At 41.8% G+C, this 23076-nt stretch overlaps 1 protein-coding gene across 1 annotated transcript in view; it reads right to left on the reverse strand.

Annotated features, from left to right (window-relative positions):
- Nucleotides 1–7985: 7985 nt before the first annotated feature.
- Nucleotides 7986–23076, reverse strand: part of GPR176 (G protein-coupled receptor 176) — a 137283-nt gene continuing 122192 nt past the window's right edge. The window contains exons 2-3 of the mRNA XM_072738235.1: nt 18965–19217; nt 7986–13573 (exon numbers count right to left, since the gene is read on the reverse strand). Of these exons, the coding sequence (XP_072594336.1) occupies nt 12451–13573; nt 18965–19217 (1376 nt within the window). The 3' untranslated portion in view covers nt 7986–12450. The remainder of the gene's footprint in view (nt 13574–18964; nt 19218–23076) is intronic.

Genomic DNA, 23076 nt, shown 5'->3' on the forward strand with positions numbered 1-23076 from the left:
ATACCTACAAACACTTTTTTTTTTAAGATTTTATTTATTTATTCATGAGAGACACCAAGATAGAGAGGCAGAGACACAGGGCAGAGGGAGAAGCAGGCTCCATGCAGAGAGCCTGATGTGGGACTTGATCCGGTCCCCAGGATCACACCCTGGACCGAACGTGGCACTAAACCGCTGGGCCACCGGGGCTGCCCCCTACAAACACTTTTAAAAAAAGATTCAGGGGGCACCTGGGTGGCTCAGTTGGTTGAGCGCCTGACTCTTTGTTTTTGGTTCAGGACTGAACTCCAAAGGAGGCTGTCTGGATGCTTATGACTTCGCAGTTGTGAGGTGGAGCCCTGAGTAAGGCTCCACACACAGCGTGGAGTCTGCTTCAGATTCTTTCTCCCTCTGTCCCACCCGCCCCAAAACACACACACACACACACACACACGCGCGCGCGCGCGCACACGTCTCTAAAATAAATAAATACATAAAATCTTTTAAAGAAATCATTCAGATTGCATAACAAGAATATGAAGAAGATTGTAAATATTTTCAAAATAACTGCAGATTTAGAGAACTGCTGGCAGTTTTGATTTCTTGTTTCTGCATCCCAAGGATTACTACGTTGGGAATTTGGAAACGCTTACTCCTTGTTGTTCCCCCAAGATGGAATAATCCCCTACGCAAACACATACCCACCCCCCCCCCCCCCCAGTCCTCTGCTTCCTCTGCCAGGAATACAGTTGCCCAGCTATCCATATGGCTCACTTCCTCTCTTCCCTCAGGTGGGTCTTTCCTGACCACTCTGTATAAGAGAATAATCCCCGGGAGTGCCTGGTTGGCTCAGTGGACTAAGCATCCAACTCTTGATTTTGGCTCAGGTCGTGATCTCAGAGTTGTGGGATCAAGCCCCTACTTAAGATTCTCTCTCTCCCTCTCCCCCAGCCCCCCTTCCTCTCTCTCTAAAAAAAAAAAAAAGGAATTGAATGATAATAATAATCCCTGACTCCACCCTCCCTATCCTCTCTTCCCTCGACTCTGCTGCTCTCTCTCTCTCTTTTTTTTTTTTCTTTTTTATGAGGAGGAGAGATGACATTATTTGGATTCTTTAAACTTAATAGCTGGGTTATCTTGAGTAAATCTGTAAACTTTTCTGGGCAGTGATTTCCAGTTTTGAGAAATGTGGTTGGACTAGTTTTGCAGTTCTTAACTCCACTGCATTAGAATCACCTGGGGAGATTTCATAAAATACTGATTCTAGGGCTGTATCTGAGAGCAAATGAACCTGAAATTCTAGGGCTTCTCAGACTTTAACATGCAGGTAAATCGACTGGGCTCTTGTTAAAATGCTGATTCAATGTGTCAGGGGGGACCCAAGATTCTAACAGGCTCCCAGGTGATGCCAATGCCTCTGGCCCACCGACCACTCTTGGAGTAGCTGAACACTGATAAACTCCCCAAGTCCGCACAATTCTAATATTCCATGAATCAAGGCTGCTCTTTCCATTTTTATTTTTGGCAACTAATGCTACTCATGAAGAAAATACATTTCAGATTTCGTCTGGATGTAGGGAGAGAAAACCAACTAAGAGAAATTGAGGCTATGATCTGTGCGTTTTCACTTTTTTTAAAACTGTTGGGCAGCCCTGGTGGCTCAGCGGTTTAGCGCCGCCGTCAGCCCAGGACGTGGTCCTGGAGACCGGGGATAGGGGATCGGGGATCGGGGATGGAGCTCCACACTGGGATCCCGGCATGGGCATGAGCCTGCCTCTCCCTCTGCCTGTGTCTCTGCCTCTCTCTCTCTCTCTCTCTCTCTGTGTCTCTCATAAATAAATAAAATCTTAAAAAAAAAAACTGTTGCGGGATCCCTGGGTGGCGCAGCGGTTTAGCGCCTGCCTTTGGCCCAGGGCGCGATCCTGGAGACCCGGGATCGAATCCCACGTCGGGCTCCTGGTGCATGGAGCCTGCTTCTCCCTCTGCCTGTGTCTCTGCCTCTCTCTCTCTCTGTGTGTGTGACTATCATAAATGAATAAATAAAAAAAAAACTGTTGCTTTTAAAATATAGACAGCAGAAGATACATAAAAAGCAATTGAAACGACAGTTCAGGTTCAATAGAAGCTTAGTGTCTCTTCCCTGCAATGTCACCAAACTAAGTGCCCATCAATGTCATTTTGCATGAAACTTCTCGTTTTCTGTCATTCTTGTTTTGTTTATTGTTATCTTCCCTGAACTGCCAGAGATCTTATGTGCCTTGAGGGCAAATTTTAACAAATTGTATTTGTTGTGTATCAGCACACAATACAGTGTCTTTGTTTTCGATTTCCTGAAATACTTGTGTTAACTGTTGCAGGTGACACCCTCAAGATAATTGATTTTCAGAGGCGTCAGTGAGCTCTGTGTTTCACTCTGCTGTTTTCTGAAGTGTGTTGGAAAAGCCCAGACATATTCTAGAAAGTATTGTGCCTTTCAAAGTAATTCATAAAGATTTCTTCTAGAGTCAAGATATTTAAGTTAAAATGTCCCTGGTCTCATTCCAAGTTGGTGGCATATGGCAGTGTTGGTTTCAGAGTTGGTTTTTGTTTTAAATCTCTCTCTACTCTTGACCTTCCCCTGCTAAGTGGAGTCAGATTCGGATGAATGAAAGAGAGCCCACATTTTATTCCATCTGGCCCTAACTACCATTCCAGCTTTGTTGCCCCAATTTCCCTTTTCTTGCCACAAGCTTCTGCCAAATGTGACAGCACCCTAGGAGCAGAACCTTGTATTATAGATTCTCTGAACTAGACCAAATAGCCATTTATTTTGGAGGGCAGTTAAAAATGTGTGCCGCTCGACAGCTCCCACATCCTGTGAGCCTACGGTGTAGTATTATTAAAAAATAACATTTAGGGCCACCTGGGTGGCTCAGGTGGTTAAGTGGTTGCCTTTGGCTCAGGTCATGATCTCAGCGCCAGGTCGGGCTCCCTGCTTAGTGGGGAGTCTGCTTCTCCCTCTCCTCCCTGCTCGTGCTCTCAAATAAATGAAATCTTAAAAAATAATAAATTTACTGAGTGTTTGGGACATGCCTTAAATGGATCATCTCACTTCACTCCATAACAGCCTATGAGGTGACACTATTATTATGCAGATTTATAGTTGAGAAGCAGAGCACAGAGCAGTTAAGTAGTTTGAGGTCACTCGGGAACTAAGCGACTGTTTCCAACCCAGTTTCAAAGCCTGCGCTCTTCACCTCCTCTCTGGACTGAATTCGAGAAGAGTATCCACTAGATGGTGCTGATTGTCTTCTGTTAAAAACAAACCTCTCAAACTCACTTTCCTTGGATTTTAGGTGTAACAAAAAAACCACTGAAAACAAATATCCTGTATGTTTGAACTGTGCTTGGATACATCTTTAAATAGCTATCTGAATTGGAAGAGTGAGAATTAAATCTTTAAAAAAAACAGAGTGGAGAGGCACCTGGGTGGCTCAGCGGTGTAGCCTTCTGCTCAGGTCGTGATCCCGGGGTCTGGGGATCGAGTCCCACATCGGGCTCCCTGTGAGGAGCCTGCTTCTCCCTCTGCTTAAGTCTCTGCCTCTCTCTCTCTGTGTCTCTCATGAATAAATAAATAAAATATTTTTTAAAAACAATGGATTTTTAAAAATATCCTAATGCATATTATAAATATATCAAATAACCATTGGTGACTTTGAAAGACTGAAGTTCTCACATGTCTGTATTTATATAAAATCTACAGACTTTAAAAGAAGTTCATGTTTCATTTCATTTGCCCCCTTTATACCAACTGCACCCTCCCCCGCCCTTCCTGATCCTGCGTGGTCACAGTGCCATGCATGTAACCAAGAGGCATGAACAGGAAAGGAAATAAAGCCCTTAGAGACCAATAAAGCAAGTTCTGAAGCAGGTGACCTTATTTTTATTTAAAGTAAATTGTACTTTAAATCTAGTATGTGTTTAGTATTTTTTTTCTTTAGTGCTTTTTTAGTACTTCAAAGTCATGAAATAAGTCTGCTAAAAATGGCTTCTCAGATTTTGTTGTTCATCGAGATCATTTTGTGTGTCACTTACAATGTTCATTTTCATCCCCATTCCCTGACTTAGTAGATCTGGGGTCAAACACAGGAATCTGCATTTTAACAGACACCTGGGTGATTCTGGTGCAGTGGAACATGAAGCATGCTTTGAAAAAACACTAACTTAAAACTGTTTTAAAATGACACTTTAAAAATAACTGCCTGTGTCTCTGCCTCTCTCATGAATAAATAAATAAAATCTTTAAAAAAATCTATTAGCCCAAACGTGTAATGATACCCCCTGAATTTTAAGTGAAAGGAGTTAGCCCAGGCATTGTCATGTGACCTTGTTTAACTTGTCCAAGCAATATGAATTTCAGCGTGGAGGGAGGAAAAAAAAAACTATGCCAAGAGTCCAAGGAGGTGCATAAAAATCAACATACGTACACACATCATCAGTGCAGCCTTACAATTGTAAGTGTACTACCAGAACACTAGTAGAGGCTTGTTTCTTAAAAGATAGTAAAGTAAATAAAAAAATGAAGATATCTTCCAAAATCTGGAATGATTTTTTGGGGGGAGGGGTCATCTCAGATCTGGCCTTAAGAGAAAAGTTCTGCCAAGTGAGTCATTCACCAGCAAGGGAGAAATCTATTTCTCTTCTCAGAGAAGTCCCTCGTAGTAACTCTAGTTATAGTTTGGTCACCTGCAGCAATTCTGTATCTGTAAAGAATTAAAGCGTTGCCAGAACATTCTAGAGGCTAGCTGCAGTTTCCATTGCTGGATGCCAGTTGAGGTTACAGTGCTCTGCTCCCGGCGTGTTGCCTGTGCCAGAGGAATGGATGAGACACTGCTTGTGGATAATAGGTGAAGAGAAGTTTAGCAATTTCTGTGCAGCTATCAAATCCTGGATTGAAACCCACTGTTTCTGAACACTGTCTAGCTACTCTTCTCTTTGATTCCAAACCATAACTTCTATATTGAGCTAGGTCTCTGATCCTGTAGGTTTTGTGTTTTTTTTTTTGTTGTTGTTGTTGTTTTATTTATAAATTTATCATTTATTTATTTTTAAATTTATTTATTTATTTATTTATTTATTTATTTATTTATTTATTTGAGATACAGAGAGAGGCAGAGACACAGGCAGAGGGAGAAGCAGGTTCCATACAGGGAGCCCGATGTGGGACTCCATCCCAGGATCCTGGGATTATACCCTGAAGGTGAAGGCAGACGCTCAACTGCTGAGCCACACCAGCGCCCCTTTTGTTGTTGTTTTAAATGGAGTCTCTGATCTATGTATAAAATGTATTTTTAGTATATGAATTATATAAAGCTTTATTATGATGTAAACCTTTATTTTAACATGAGTTAAAAGTGATTCACACAGCATATTAGAAATGTATTCAAATCAAACTTCAAGGGTCTTAAGGAGCTACATAGAGAAATTCATTTTCTCGGGGTTAAGTTCTGGGAGATAAAGAAGAAATCGGTAAATAAGCACAGGGGGCTGTTCATCAGTCAGCAGCCAGGCTGCCATTCTCTATTTCTTAGCACCTCACTTCCTTCTAACACCTCTTTTTTCTTAGCTCAAATTCAAAGTAATGTTTCCAAGGTGTTTATTACACCAGGAACTACTCAATATTTTGATGACTATTAGCTTTCTTGTTAAACCTCCTTCTTCTTTGATCATTCAAACTCCTTATTTAACAGTTGATTTATTTTCCCTTCATTATCTCATAACAAACCAGAAAATTCTAATTTGGCTCAACATGTGTTATGTGATTCATACACTGACACCTAAAGCCATCTTAAATTATACATCCCTGGTTTCTCATCAGGGCTATGCAAAGAGATGACCTGGGCCTGGTCTTTGAACCTCCCTCAACCTGTTTCTTCATCTAGTAAAATAAGGGCTGGATAAAGGCTTCCGAGCTTACTTTCAGCTCTGAGACTCTGTGATCACCCAATTTAAGCAGGCTTGGCTCCCTCTGGAAACAACCTGCTCCAGTGTCCCAGCCTGAACTGCAACAATAGCCTTACCAGCATCAGACACCTGCTCAACAAGCTGAACAGCAGGATTTGCCTGTTTAGAAACATCTGGGCAATAGTAACAGTCATCAGTCTTGTCCTCTGCACTTTACAAGCAAAGAATAAAACAAAACAAAATGACAATAGGTGTGCCCTATTTTTATAGCATGATGCAACCAAATGAATTGAAAATTGGTTTAGGTTTTATGAGCTCTGGGTTTGCATCCCCCTCTACTGTTGACTTCAGAAAGACAGGACCCTTCTTATCTGTAGGCTTCAATTTACCAGCCAGTCTATTAATTAGTTGGAAGCTAACTCCTGAGCATTTTTCCTTACTTTGTAGAAACAGAGAAATTAGAATGTTCCTGAGATTCGAACATTTCACTGCAATTGATAATGAGTTTTTATTTCAAATAAAAACAGCTTTCCAATTTATACTGGAAGATGAAAGACGAATTGTCAGGTTCAGTTCACATCTGTCATTAATTTTTTATGAAAGATTTTATTTATTTGAGAGAGAGAGAGAAAGAGAGAGCACTAAGCAGGGGGGAGTGGCAGGCAGAGAGAGAGGGAGAAGCACACTCCCCGCTGAGCAGGAAGCCTGATGTGGGGCTAAATCCCAAAACCCAGGATCAAGACCTGGGCTGAAGGTACTCAACCAACTGAGCCACCCAGGCACCCCACTTCCACCATCTAACTAAATGCTCATTTATCTTACATATTTTGCTACAGATGACTTGGCATTTTTGTGAAAATTGCCAACTGTTTATTATGAATCTAGAGATTGTTACCTTGGGCCAAATTTGGGGGAATTTTGTATTCAGGTGGCATATTTGCATTCATGCATTAATTGCTCTACTTTTCACTGGTCACAGACTCTGAGTCAAATCCTCCAGCAAACTATTTCTGGGCAAGTGAATTTTTCAGCCCTTCTCTAATCATGTCTAGTGATCTTGCAAGGGACAGGGGCTAGATGGTAACATGAATCCCCTCCAACTCCTCATTCCTACTCATTTGAGAGAGTGTCAGCAGTGAGGGGGATTTCTGAGTGCCGAGGAGTAGTTACCTATCTGCAATAAGTAGCAGATAGGATAATGGGAAACCTTAGCTAGGAAAATATTTCTTCATCTCCTCAATTGCTATCTACTGAATTGTTTACATTTCAGCATGAAAAAGACATTTAAGAGCACTAATTTCAACTTCCTGCATCTAGCTTATGGACTAGGCATTTTTAAAAATCATGAGCTCTGGTCCAAGGCTGTGAAAAAAAATCAATCTCCTAGGCCTCGATATCCCATGTTAAATTATAAGTAGACAACGATCCTCCACATTCGAAGTGCTTTGACTATGTGAAGTAAATGAGCATTTAATGGAGAGAATTTCCTGAATGTAAAGAAACACCTTGCCAGCCATCGAAGAAAATCGCTGAGGAAGTTGCACACACTTAGTGAAACAGAATTCACTTTCCATCAGCACTTCTTGTTAGCACGTGAGCATTACTCCGTCTCTTAAAAGGGCTTTCTTCTCTCCCCCAGGCCATCTAGAGGGCAGGAACCATATCTTAAGTACTTTATACTCCACTATAATAGCATTATGAAATGCAGTAATATTTAGTGTTCTGAATGAATGAATCTTGTAAACATTTCAGATGCTTGCAGAAAACTAGTATCAAGTGTCCCTGCGGGAGCGTGGCCAATGGCTGAGAGTATTTGATGAACTTAAACTAAATGAAGGGTAACCTCGGTGCAAAAATTAACAAGGAGAACATGAGACAGAAGACGATGTCTGTGAATACTCTCAGCCGAATGATCTCAAGCTTGGCATCCCATTAAGAGTTTCTTTTTTTTTTTTTGTCCATTAAGAGTTTCTTAACGTTTAATCTGCACCGAATTACTCTACGGTGAAACGGGAAATCATGGAGCCAAAGGAAATTTGAGGAATAACACTGAGAAAAGCAGCTGTCAGGCATTAAGGGTTTTAATCCAGTCCCCAATACAGTTTAATAACATGTGCCAAGTGGGTATTCAAAAATAATCATGGTAACAGTGGATGATAATGATCATCAGTACTTTGGAGGGTGCAGTGAAAGAATGGGGCCTTAATGCCTTCTGTACTGTTTTCAGCTCTGTCTCTAACTTGCTTCATCTCTGAGAACTAATGACGTGGCCATCTGTGTCTCTGGTTCCCCAGCTGCAGAATAGAGATCATATCATTGCCTACAGAAAGTCTGTGGGCTGTGCTTTAATATCCTCCAGTGAAACATCATATACAAATACAAAGCAGGCAGTGAGAAGCCAAATGCTACCAAGGGAACAAACTTTAAGGCAGAGAGTATTATAAATTAAAACTAATTGAGACGTTCTAGATAATATTCTAATGTCTTGAAGCAGTTAATGCAAATGTACTTATATAGTGTTCACTTTAGATATTGTCTTTAGATATTTATCTTAAGATAAATTACAAATAAGCAAATTCCAGAATAGTTGGATTCATTAAACTTAATATTTTTGTATAAATCTAAAATATTAGGTGGGTTCTACATTTCTAAAGTAAATAAACTAGCATTACTTAAACTTGCTCCTAAAAAGTAGCAATCAGGGGCACCTGGGTGGCTCAGTGTTTGAGTGTCTGCCTTTGGCTCTGGGTGTGATCCCAGAGTCCCGGGATCGGGTCCAGTATCAGGTACCCCATGGGGAGCCTGCTTCTTCCTCTGCCTATGTCTCTGCCTCTCTCTCTGTGTCTCTCACGAATAAACAAATAAGGTCTTAAAAAAAAAAAAAGAAGAAGAAGAAGTAGCAATCAGGGGTGCCAGGGTGGCTCAGTCATTAACCAAGTTCCTGGGATCAAAGCCCAAATCAGGCCCCTGCTCAGTGGGGAGTTCTCTCACTCCCTCTGCTGTTCCCCTCATTTGTGCTCTCTGGTTCTCTCTGTCAAATAGATAAATAACATCTTTTAAAAAAGTAGCAATCATTGTCAAAGGTATTTTATTAAATACACACAAAAAAAGAAAGAAGAAATATTACTTCTTGGTTACTGAGAAAAGATAGGGAGGAAATGGAATTCAAAACAGCCTATAACTGCCCAGTTCATAGAGCTGAACCAAAGGAATTATTTGAGTAAACTGACATTATTTGAGTGTATCAGCAGAAAGCCATTAGTTACTCTGAAAGCCTGAACTAATTTTCTCAATTCCCTTTAATGATGCTTATGGTTTCTTCTATTTTTCATTTGTTTAGTCTGATGGTGTGCTGCAAAATTCAGAAATTTTTTTAAGATTTATTTTTATTTATTCATGAGAGACACAGAGAGAGGCAGAGACATAGGCAGAAGGAAAAGCAGGCTCCTCGCAGGGAGCCCAATGTGGGACTCGATCCCGGGACCTCGGGATCACGTCCTGAGCCAAAGACAGATGCTCAACTGCTAAGCCATCCAGGCGTCCCAAAATTCAGGTTTTTAAGTTGATTTGTATTTTTATCTATATATGTAGATTGCTTTATTTTTTTTTTTTAAAGATTTTCTTTATTTATTTGAGACAGAGAGATAGCACAAGCAAGGGCACAGGGGGAGGTAGAGGGAGAGAGAAAGGAGAAGCAGACTCTGCTGAGAAGGGAGCATAAGGCAGGGCTTGATCCCAGGACCTCAGGTCATGACCTAAGCTGAAGGCAGATGCTTAACTGACTGAGCCACCCAAGTGCCTCGCATGTAGATTGTTTTAAAATAGAACAAAAAGGGGGATCCCTGGGTGGCGCAGCGGTTTGGCGCCTGCCTTTGGCCCAGGGCGCGATCCTGGAGACCCGGGATCGAATCCCACATCGGGCTCCCGGTGCATGGAGCCTGCTTCTCCTCCCTCTGCCTGTGACTCTGCCTCTCTCTCTCTCTCTCTCTCTCTGTGTGACTATCATATAAAATAAAATAAAAAAAATTAGAAAAAAAAATAAAATAAAATAGAACAAAAAGGTTTAAAACAAACACACAAAGCAGTCAAGGACTTGCAATGATTCAGCCACAGTCACACATCTCCATATTCCAAAATATGTGTATTCTGTTTTACATCATCCATTCTGGACATCATTGCATTGCATTGCATCCTGTCAGGGTAGATGCTCTCCTGCACAATCATCCCCCTACTTCTCCTCTACCTTCCTGATATTGCTGTGATTTTGATTAAATCATCATTCAGCATTTACAGGAATATGCTCACTCGAGAGGGAATGGAAGAAACAACAACAACAAAAAAAACCCATAGCTCATGCAACCTTTTTTGCGTTTGGAAACGGCTTTTCAGTTTTTTATTAAAATGGAATTCTTCAAAGACTATAGAAATACACCTGGCAATGACCTGTTAGCAGTCAACCATCTGCTTCAAACATACATAAGAAATGACTACCAAATTCCGCCTCACCAGAATGTATTAAGATGTACATATATATTGTCAGAACAACACCTAAGTGGCTACATTTGACAGATTCTTCTAAAGTGGACACAGTTTTCTGACAGATGATGTTTCCCCTGGAGGAAAGTTGTAACAATTGTGAAGGTTTTGAAAGATAAGCTTGAAGGGCCACAGTTAACTATCAGTGGGCATGGTGCTACATATGGCATGCACAGAAGGCCTGGGAGGCCAGGAGAGAGGCGGTGGCAGGCCCCTTGTGTGCCGAGAGCACGCAATGCTGCCAAGGAGACACAACACGAAGAGGAAGGCTTTCCCTCTTCCAGGGAAGGGACCTTGGGCTCATATTCTGGAATCACAAGACACCACACCCAGGAGAGAAGAGCAAAAGGAAACTCCCTACACATAGTCTGAGCTTCCTCCAAAGGACAAGGAAGTGATCCATGAGGACCACTGCCCCTGGGATGCGGAAGGAAGTTTGCCTGTGAGAACTACCAATTACATTCAAGCTCGCTCAGGGCACTGGATTGCCACCTCTGCCGCCAACACACTATTAACAAGTACAACATGTCCCAGACAGAAGAGTGGAGCTGGCACTTGATTTGCTGTCATTAAAAGTGAAGTGTCGTCAACGGTTTGAATTTAGCCTGGTGGCATCCTCCCTAAAGTGGACTTGAATTGCCTGTGAGAGCACCCCCCACACACACCCAGGAGGCTAATCTGTTAAGAACACAGTCCTCCTCCCTCTTCCACTCTGACTCCTGCTAAAACTTTACCAGAAGAGAGGAAGTGAAGGGCTCACTGGGGCTGGGTCCTGCCTTGGCATTTTAAACTGGTTACATCTTTCTCCCTGTCCTGTTCCTCCTTTGTGTCCAAAAAGAGACTGAAAATGAGACTGGCCACACCCCGCTCTGGAGTCCTCTATGGAAGGAAGCCATCTTTCCCTCCTTTGGGCAGAAGCACCTTTCCTAATGAAGTATTTTTAGCTCGATGTTTCCAGAGGGCCTAGTTTACACTAACTCTACATTTTTAAATTACCTTTTAATTCCAAAAATTTGCACAAGATAATTTTTTTCAATATACTTCACTCCTACTGATTTGATATAGCCCCTTTCACATGAAATCAATGTTGAAGAGAAGAGACTACAGGGGTTGGACATTTCCTTCTTCTCTACCTCTTACCTTCTCTCTCTCATTAGTTGAAAATATGCAATTTAAGGGGGAAAGACATAGTAAAGCACTTGTAGTGTTTCCCAACCAACACTGCAGACACAGGTTCCTGAGGCTTTAGTAATGCCAGGAGAATGTCAGGATAATCCAGAGAATATCAGGATTATCTCTCCTCCCTTACCCCGTGGCACATCTTTTGCCTTGTCTGTCAAATGGGGGTGGAATCGCCATTCTTTATCTATATCCCAGTGAAAGAGATGAAGGACTTCAGGAGAAATTGAGTCATACAATCAGGCCTCCCAGAGAAAAGGTGTCAAATGCCAAGTCCCTATCTTCTCTGAATATACAGGTCAATACTAAACATTTTTAATATATTTTAGTCAATCGAACAGGCATTATTTTCTTTGTGGCCACACCACTCCATAATTATCTTGGGTTTCCCTTAGAGTGCCCGCACTCCCTTTGAGCTCAGAGACATTCTTCTCTCCCTGTACTCTCTGCTGGGCCCAGGAACCAAAGAGTCCTCAGAAAATGCCTATGGAGTACCCATTCCAAGACTTGTTCCACACGCCCAGCTTTTGTCTCCACAGAGAGGAATGCAAACTTTACTAAGGGCACAGATCACTGAGATAAATATATATATATATATATATATATATATATATATATATATATACTCCCTCAATAAAGAGGACACTTGATCTTACATAGATTTCCCTCTCATTCAAAAAGCATCAGGCCACACAGGAGGAGTCAACCCATACTCGGTTGCAATAAGATCACATAAATCCTAGGGCCAGCCAGAGCGAAGGTAAGACAGGAGCGTGGGAGCTCCCTGTTGCTTCCAGGGATTTACAATCCTTACTAGGAATCCACCTTTGGAAAAATGCTCACTTTATTGTTTCTGCTCATCTTCCGCTCCACCCTGCCTACCTTGGGCATCTTTGTCTGAATAAGCTCCTCTGGGGTGTTACCCAAGGGAGGAAGCAGCCGCTTCTTGCTGTTTCGGGTCTCTGAGAGCCACTGAGGAGGCAACTCAAAAGGCCCAAAGCCAAACTGCAGGGAATACTTGTCAGGCAATGATTCAGGTTCCACAGGGGCTGTTGGTACCACCTGGGATAGAGAGTCTACTGTGCCTAGGAGTGGTGTGGGAGGTGCAAACTGTGGCCCCTGCCCTCCCTCTGGGCAGGTACCAAGTATCTCCCTGGCCTGGAGGTCAGCTGACCCAGTGTACTTGGCTTCACTCTCTTCCTCATCCTCTGTGGGCTTAAAGATCTGCTGCTGACCAATGTGGAACATTTCCAGGAGCTGGCTGCCTGAGCGCATGCTGGGCTCCAGGCTGGCCTCAGCCACCCCGCTCCCTGCACTAACTACATTACGGCGACTGTACCGGTGGTGCAGTTGTACCAATGTCCCTACCAAGCATTTGCGGACAGACTTGTTCACAGTCAGAAAGAGCACAGGATTCGCCAATAGGGAGACCTTGGGCAGCCAAATGGCAGTGAGCAGCAGGAAGACAGACGTGTCAGGGACGTTGAGCACTGTCTGATAGACAACCAGGGTGGCATAGGGCACACTACATAAGATGAAGACCATCACCATGGAGAGCAGGGTGGCATGCAGCTCTGCCTCCCGCTGGGAGGCATAGGGGATAGAGATGGTATTCTGGGGGGTCCGAAGTGCTGCTATGATGACCTTCTTCTTCTGACTAGCACTCAGGGCCCGTCGGATCAGTATCAAGAAGAGGAAGACCACAGCCACAGGCACGATGACTGTAGTGATGTTGTAGATCAGAACATATAGCAGGTGGCCCAACGACTTGCTCCAGACTTCGGTGCAGGTGGACATGGCATAGATGTCAGCCACATCTGTCACTGCAAACACAGGAATGCTGGCCACCACTGCATGGGCCCAGATGTACATCACCAGTTCACGGGACCTGGCATCAGATATTTTTCTCTCCAGTGGATAAAGGACGGAGTAATACCTGCAAAATGCACAAGTGAAATTCATTTCACAGGAGAATATATTGTTTAAATCAGGGGAATCTATATTACCAAAAGTAGGAGAGAAGAGGAAAAAATGAGTCAAGATCTTTTATTCTGTCTAAGACAGAGGGAATCACTCTGGGGGAACTAGGAAGCCAGATCTTAGACTTTGCTGTACAATAGAAGCATTACTAAGGCCAAAAAACAAATAAACATAAAAGTAACTTTTCAAATGAGCAGAGAAGAGTCCTGTCATATGGGATTCTCAAGACTATCAGGAAAATCAGTATGTAATTTCATTTCTTCTTTTTTTTTTTTTTTGTAATTTCATTTCATAGCTAACTTTGTAAATATCGCCACAAGCATTAGATGCCAAGGAGTGCCCTCAATATAAAGGATGTCTCCACCTGCTGTAAAGACATCAATTTTTCAATTTAAGGGTAAAGGGTAACTTGTAAAAAAAATTTTACATGGGCTAGAGGAGCTTATTCAATTTTCAAAGCCACTAGTAGAAAGAAGTTTGTCCACACACATATCTAAAGCAGACTCATGCAATCGTGCATGCATGGACATCATTAGCATTTACAGCTGCTCGAGGCAGAAGAACCCCATGTAAAGAACAGACTGTCCTTGCACAAAATCAATTCAACTGACAAAAAGTATGCCTGCTCCATAGCCATTGTTCCCATGATAATCACTTAATAAACCTCATAACCCTCATGATTAAGAAGTCTAAAATGCCCGCATGATTAGATTTTTGTTAAAATCAGATCATATATTTCTTCCTTCAAGCTTTCACTTGATTATTTTGTAATCAGAATTCCAAAAGCACCTGGTTTCAATATCACCAGTGACATAGGAAAACTGAGTAATTCTTCAGACTCTACGAGCTAAATCCGTCATGAAGGGGCTATCACTAGCCATCAGACCTATGGGGAGCATTGTAAGCTGGGGTCGACCTTACAATTCTACTAACATTCATCGCTCGTGGGGGCCAGAGAAATATGCATGCCTTCCTGTCACGAGGATCTCTGAGCACCACCAATGTGCCAGGTACGGCACCAGGTACCATGTTACAAAGATGGAAAGACACACAATAATGTCTCTATAAACTCTGTGGGGAAAAGGCATGCAAACGAGCAGTTATAACCAAGGAGATGATGGCTCTTCTAGAGGTATGCACAAAGGAGGGACAGGAAAAGGAGCACCTGGGAAAATGTCAACAGAAGATGGCACTGGGTGAAGTCTGGTAGGGAACAAGCTGAGGGAGAATGTTCCAGGCTGAGGGAGATGCAATATAAGCACAACATGACCATGGATGATCACGAATGGACGGAGCATGGTGAAATGTGTTCTAGATCTCTTTCTGGGAGGGAGAAAAAAGAGAAAAATAAGTGCAGAGGTTATGCATGCTCCTAATTTTTTTTTTCTCTGAATATAGATGCACTTTTCTAATCACAACTTCTCAATCCAGTGCCCAGGTGCAGCACCCATGCGTGAATACATTCCCATTGGTCAACTGACAGGTAACAAAACCACACTTCCACTGTGTGTTGGAAAAGCACACAGGCTTCCTAGAAATCATTTGTTAATATTCACGTCTCTAGAAGATGATGCAGGAAGTGGCCTCCCAATGAACTCACTGACTCAGAGCCAGGAAACAAGTATCCAAGAAAGTGAGAGAAAAAATTGTCTTCCCTTTGCCTTCATGGACACCACACTACACTTGCCAGTAACTTGTTTCCCTAAGTAATAAAATGGATTTTTTTTTACTAGCCTTCTTTCTCTAACTAAAGGGCATATTTACTTATTTTTTTTATGATAGTAAAAATACAATCAATTTTTGGCTGGAAAGAAAATAATGATTTCTCATTGTTTACATGTTTTTCTTGTCTAAGACCAAGGGCCCAGAACAACCCACGAGAATGACTGCACCGCTTCAAGGTATAGTAACCAACAGTTCAGAAGAATGCATCCCCACTCTTGTTGCATTCTATTGTAAAAATCTTTAAGGATTCATAGCAGCCACTATTCACAAGAGCCAAAAAGTGGAGGGTACTTGGGTGGCTCAGTGGTTGAGTCTGCCTTTGGCTCAGGTCGTGATCTGGGGTCCTGCGATTGGGTCCCATATCAGGCTCCTCGTGGGGAGCCTACTTCTCCTTCTGCCTAGGTTTCTGTCTCTCTCTGTGTGTGTCTCTCATGAATAACTAAAATCTTAAATAAATAAATAAATAGCCAAAAAGTGGAAACAACCCAAATGTCTATCAACTAGTAAGTGAGCCAACAAAATATGGTACATCATAAAAAAGAATGGAGCAAAATTTTAAGAGTAGATCCTAAGAGTTCTCATCACAAGAAAAAAAAACATTTTTTTTTCTTCTTTTCATTTCTTTTTTCATATCTGCATGACACGATGGATGTTAAGTAAATTTACTCCAGTAATCCTTCCACAATATATGTAAGTCCAGTCATTTTGCTGTACACCTTAAATGTATATGTTGCTATACATCAATTATATCTCAACAGAACTGGGGGAAAAAGGGATGAAACACTGATGCTCAGGCACGAATGAACCCTGAAAGCATGAAGCTGAGTGAAAGAAGCCCGACATAAAAGAACACATTGCTTGATTCCACAAAATGAAATACCGCCCCCCCCCAAAGCAAACATATACAGACACAGAAGAGAGTAGATTAGTGGTTGCCTGTGTCTGCAAGTGGGAAGGGGGAATGAATGTAAATGAGCAGGAGATCTCTTTTTAGGGTGATGGAACTGTTCTAAAGATTGGTTGTGGTAATGGCCACACAATGCTATAATTATACTAAACTCCATTGGCTCATACACTTAAAATGGGTGAATTCTATGATATGTAAATAATATCTCCACAAAACTGCTGGAAAAAACTCTCAGGAAAGAAAAGTCCACAATGCAGACTGAAGACTAAAACTACTAAGCAGGTGGCACAAGAGGCATCAGAAGGCCCTGCCACGAATGCGCAATGGTTCAACACAACATGCATTAGGGCATCCCCCGGTGTGTAATTAGACTTTCCACTATGACTTTGCAATGTTAAGAGTCCAGTGCCGTGCAATGGCACTTTCTAGATTTTCAAAGGCCTCTTGCCAAGCACAAAAGAGACACACAAAATGGCATCACATGGAGCTTGTTGAGGGCTTGAGTGATCCATATAATCCTTTTGAATGAAAATTAGTTGCCAACATTTAAAAACAATAAAATTCGGGGTGTCTGGCTAGCTCAGTGTGTGCCACTCTTGTTCTAGGGGTTGTGAGTTTGAGCGATCGCTTAAAAAAATAAAATCTTGGGGCACCTGGGTGGCTCAGTGGTTGAACATCTGTCTTTGGCTCAGAATGTGATCCCGGAGTCCTGGGATCGAGTTCTGTATCACACTCCCCATGGGAAGCCTAATTCTCCCTCTGCCTATGTCTCTGCCCCTCTCTGTCTCTATTAATAAATAAATAATTTAAATAAACAAATAAAATAAAAATAAAATCTTTAAAAAATAAAATGGTGGGCAGCCTGGGTGGCTCAGCGGCTTAGCACCGCCTTCGGCCCAGAGCATGACCCGGGATCGAGTCCCGCTTCAGGCTCCCTGCATGGAGCCTGCTTCTCCCTCTGCCTGTGTCTCTGCCTCTCTCTCCTCTCTGTATATTCTCATGAATAAATAAATAAAATCTTTAAAAAATAAATAAATAAAAAATAAAAATAAAATAAAAATTAAAAAATGGTAAAACTCCAGATTTCTGATTTCTCTCCTAAGAAAACAGAAAGTCCTGCCTACTGAGTCTAAATACCTATAAAGTATTAGCTGCATCTGCTGAATTACTGACCCCTATGAATAGGAATGCAGACACAAAAAAAAAAAAAAAAAAAAAAAAAAAGGAATGCAGACACAGACCTGCAATCCGGCCAGTAACACTTGGCTTTGTCACTTGCTTTGCCTACCCCTGTAAATGTGAATTTCTAGTGAGAAACTCCCAAAGAGCTAGTTGGCTCGCAGCAAGATCTTAGCTATGGAATTAGCTACCACTTAGCTATGGAATTAGCTACCACTAATTCCATCCAAGCTGAAGCTACTCCAGGATCTTGCATGGTGCAATGACTGCAGACAATATATCTAAGGAAAAATGTGCCAATTGAAAGGGAAACCTAGAGAAAGACAAACAAATATTGGTGCAGCTTATCCAAGCACAGGTCATAAATAATTCATTTAATTTTTCTTACTGCTGAGGAAACAGGGCCAGAAAGGTTAAGCCACTTTGCCCTAAGCAACCCAGCACAAGAACAGAGGGTGGGTAGGGCTTAAAGCCAGCTTGAGGCTCCAGACTCCCCTCTCTTAACCACAAAGTCAGTAACTCCTCCTAGTATGCTGGGGACTTTGTGTGACTCTATCCCTCCATGCAGATGACCCTGGGCAACTGATAAATTCAGAGTTGCAGGCCTGAGGCTGAAGTGACACTCCACTGGTTGGTTCTGCAATCCATGCCTCAGAGTTCATTAAGGTATTAAGTATGTTTTGAATGGATAGAGAGTTTAAAAATTCCAAATTCATCTAAAATCCAGTTAAATTTATCAATGGGGATAAAGGCAGAAGAGCCAGCACTTTCCCCTGGGCAACTTTTCCTCTCTGTAAATTTTGAAATCAAAAGTACTCATGGATGCAAAAATACTCCTCAGCTCATTTGCTTATTTACTTCTATTCTCTAAAACGTATTATTATCTCAAACTGTATTCATTAAACGCTCACAACAAAAGAAGGCAGGAAGCTGTTGATTACTGAGATCTTTACTCCTGACCCCGATAAATTGGATCAAATTATGTATGATGGTAGCAGCTAAGATAGGATTCATTTCCAACTGAACATCCTTTAAAAGAGGATGGGAAGAGAACTATAAAGGCTTGGAAATCAATCCTCCAAAGGAATTCTGGTATTATCTTACCAGGTCCAACTGGGCTGTCCAATCATTTGTTAAATAACCACTGAATTGTTTCCTTGTTCTTCCAAAAATGTTTCATCCTACATCAAAAAGCACTAATTGCAGAATCATCAATCAGATCAGCAATCCATTACAAATTGCAATGCAAATACCACTAATTCCATCCAAACTGAAGCTACTCCAGGATCCAGCCTGCCCCAGCAACCTCATGGTGTAATCCCCGCCCCAATACCACTTCTTTTCTCAAGGTCCTATTTTAGCTGAGGCTGCCATGCAATCAACATGTCTTTTGTGAGGCATCTATTTCAGACATTCTCTTTCTATTGACCACAAAGCATTGTGTAGAAGACTATCTAGTCACCCTTTGCTTTGTGATGCTAGTTTTTCAATGCACTTGAAATAAAAGAAGTCCAATCCCTGGCTACCTGATCTTACCTGTCCAAGGCAATGGCAGGGAAGCTGAGGATCGTCACAGAGCAGAAGACTTTGTGCAGAAATTTGACAACCTTGCAGAAAAGCATGGTGTAGATCCACCAGCAACAGTGAGGACTGGTGCTGAGGATGATGTCAAAGGGCACGCAGACCAGGCTGGCACAAATCCCAGAGCAGGCCAGGTTTTTAATGAACCTGTTGGTGACAGATTTGAACACGGTTGTGCGGCAAGTTGACCATAACACCATGAAGTTTCCTGGCCAGATGTGTAAATAAATAAATAAATAAATAAATAAATAAATAAATAAATAAATAAAATTAAAAAGTTTTTAAAATTAAAAATAAAAAATTAAATGAAACAAAGAAAGAAGACAAAAAAGGAAAGAAAGGAACAGGTTAAAAAAGATCGAAAAATCACATTTGAGAGTTGATTTCAAAGGATTTCATGTAAATACTTCCATATTATATTGTCAGTTTAAGTGAAATTATTAAATCACTTATGTACTCATCATAAAGTCTAGAAGAATTTTTGATGGTGAGTTTTGTTGTTTAGTTTTAGACATAACAGTATTAGATGATGACTCAGTCTCATCTGAGTATGAAGAATTTGCTAGGTATTACTTGATCTCAGGCAGTCTACTCTTACCAAGTTTGCCAATGACCTTCACGTTGCCAAAACTCTGCAAGACAGATATGATGCAGGCCACATGTGTAATTAAAAATTTCTAGCAGCCATATTTTTCAAAAGTAAAAAGCAAGTGAAATTTTAAAAGTATACATATAATCACTACTTAATTTAAAAGTATTGATGAAATACTTATCATTCTTGTTTTTTGTCCTGTCTTTGAAATTTGGTGTGCATTTTTAAAATTGAAATATAAAATGTTGTATAACATCAAATTCATTTTAGGTGTCCATAGTGCAGTTTGTTTTACACTTATTTTTAGAAGATTTTATTTATTTGAGAGAGAGAGAAAGCAGGAGTTGGAGAAGGGGCAAGGGAGAGAGAAGCAGACCCCCTACTGAGCAGGGAGCCCCATGCGGGGCTCAACCCCAAGACCCTGAGATCAGGACCTGAGCCAAAGGCAGATGCTTAACCAGCTGAGCCACCCAGGTACCCCTATTTTGTTTTACACTTACATGTTTCAATTTGCACTAGTCACATCTGGTATCCTTTTTTTTTTTTTTTTTTTTTTAAGATTTATTTATTTATTTATGATAGACATAGAGAGAGAGAGGCAGAGACACAGGAGGAAGGAGAAGCAGGCTCCACACCGGGAGCCCGACGCGGGACTCAATCCTGGGACTCCAGGACCGCGCCCTGGGCCAAAGGCAGGCGCCAAACCGCTGAGCCACCCAGGCTCCTATCCTTAATAGCGACTTGAAGCTAGTGGCTAGAGTGTGAGATTGTAGTATTCTAGGCCTTCAGCAGCAATGATGCAATGACACATCTTTGAATATTCTCCTACTGGGGCTTCCACAGGCCTATAATCTCCTGGTTTTCCTCCTACCCTCCCACCCTCTCATGTCCTGGCTGCTCCTAGTCTTCCTTACTAAGGCCTTCTCTCCCCTCTCTCTACAGCTGCTCTCTAGGCAAGATAACCCATCCAGGTGGCTCTTCATCTACATGCTGATGACTCCCATATTCTTGTCTGATGTTAGACCTCTCTTCAATTCCACAGTCCTATTTCCAACAAAATGCCTGATTCCCTTTCTCTCTTCATCTATTACCACCCCCTTGGTCCTCAAAAGTCTACACCATCTGGTGCCTACCTGCCTAATCTCACTCTTTTCTTCCCTGGGCTTGTTAGGCACCAGCCATTCTGGCCTTTCTTTCTATTCTCAAAATAGTATTAAAGTTGAACCTGTCCCAATGTCTTTGCACAAGTTTTTTTATCCTGCCTAAAATGCTCCTCATATGTCTGGTTCCTTTTAAGTTAGGTTTGTTTTTTTTTTGTTGTTTTTTGTTTTTTTTTAGATTTGTATTTATTTACTCATGAAAGACAAAGAAAGAGAGGCAGAAACATAGGTAGAGGGAGAAGCAGGTTCCCCGGGGGATCCCGACCTGAGCCAAAGGCAAACGCTCAACCACTGAGTCACCCAGGTGCCCCTAAGTTAGGTCTTAATGTAACTGCCACCTCCTCAGAAGGCCATCCTTAACCAGCTTTTTATTTTAAATACTCACTGCTCCTCCCTCCATTATACTCTACTACAATATCCTGTTGGGGTCTTCATAGCTCTTACCATAATTACTAATTTGTTTACTTGTTTCCCTCCATTTCATGAGGACAAAAATCATGTCAATGTTGTTTACTGTTACAGCTCCACTGCCTTGCTTGGTATCTGGCATAGAATAGGCAGTCAGTAAATATTTATTGAATAAATGGATTTGTAAAATCAGGAGACAAATGGTAAGCAAACATCTCTATGGTAAGATAACACCTTTTGTAGTATGTCCATCGTGTGAGAATATTCTAAGTTAGTAGTTCCAAAAGCTCACTGTGCATCAGAATGGCTATACCAGATATACCGAATCACAATTAATAGGTATAGGACTGGGAATCTGGACTTGATAACACATACCCCAGATACAGTTGGCCCCAGAGGAAAGTTCCAGAAATACTAGTACTAAACAGAGGCTGTAGCCCCCTCAAGAGTCTCCCAGGATCCAAGTTATCAGGTAGGCAGGGCAGCCTATTTTATTGGCTTGTACCTGGTGAAAAGCCAGGTCCATTGGGTCAATCAGTCATGACCCAAGGACACAGCTACCTTCTGTGCACATGCTCAGAGAATGCACTCTAACGCACTGAGCCAACAGCTCAGCTTCACTTGGGATAGAGTCAGGGAAGGAATAGCAGGGCTCAGACTGCAACCGGTCACCACAAGGAGCTGCCTCAGTGCCTCAGAGATTGATCTAACGTACTGTCAAGAGACTCTCTTCAAATACGAATATTCTACAGCCTACCTCTTATCTGCCAGGCAACATAAAAAAAAAAAAAAATAGCCATGTGTTTAGGTAAGTAGGCCACCTGCTTCCAGGAAATTCCCTCCCAATTTTTTTTTTTTTTAAGATTTTTATTTATTTATCTGAGAGAGAGAAGAGGGACAGAGATCATGAGCAGGGAGCAGAGGGAGAAGCAGGCTCCCCACTGAGCAGGGTGCCCAAACCAGTGCTGTATCCAAGGACCCTGGGATCATGACCTGAGCCAAAGGCAGACGCCTAACCAACTGAGCCACCCAGGTGCCTCCCCAAACTTTCCTTACATTAGTATGTTGCCTCGGTGAGAAGAAACCAGTAGTGTGAAGATACATACACTTATTCAGTGTAAGAGCTGTTGATATGATTACCAACACCTCAGCCCCCCCCAAGATTTTCTGTGACCAAGGAGAGAGACTGAGCAATAATGATGTATTTGAAGCTCTGGTGATTTGGATTTTTCCCCTGGCCTTTTCCCACTAAAGCACAGATTAGAATCTGGCTAAAGCATCTTTTCCTCACTTAAGGTTTACATAGAGGACCTAAACTCTGGTAACCATTCAACAATGAAATAGCCCACTTAAATCTGCCCTCCATGCCTGGGTGGCTCAGTTGGTTAAGCGTCACACACCTGATTTCAGCTCAGGCATGAGATCAAGCAATGAAGCCTGAGACGGGCTCGTGGTCAGTAGGGAGTCTGCTTGAGGCTCGCGTGCTCTAAATAAATACATAAGTAAATAAAATCTGAAGGGAGGGAAGGAAGGAAGGAAGGAAGGAAGGAAGGAAGGAAGGAAGGAAGGAAGGAAGGAAGGAAGGAAGGAAGGAAAGGAAGGAAAGGAAGGAAAAAAGAAAAAACAAAGAGAGAGAAAGAAGTCTACCACAGGAAGACAGAGTACATGTCACAGTATCTTCAGTTGTCAAAATCAGGGTTGTTTCCAGCTTACTGGGAATTTCCATTACAATCTTTCCTTTATCTAAATCAAGATTTTTAGGATTTGATTTTTTTCTCTCTTATCATTGTTAATCTTCTTAGTTTGGTAGATTATGTTGAGTAAAACACTGTGAGTAACAGGAAAATTCATTACAAAAGAGGGGACAGAAAAAAAAAAGAAAAAAAAAAAAAAAAAAGAGGGGACAG

Source organism: Vulpes vulpes, chromosome 15 (assembly GCF_048418805.1).
Source record: "Vulpes vulpes isolate BD-2025 chromosome 15, VulVul3, whole genome shotgun sequence".
In the NCBI taxonomy this organism is placed as follows: domain Eukaryota; kingdom Metazoa; phylum Chordata; class Mammalia; order Carnivora; family Canidae; genus Vulpes; species Vulpes vulpes.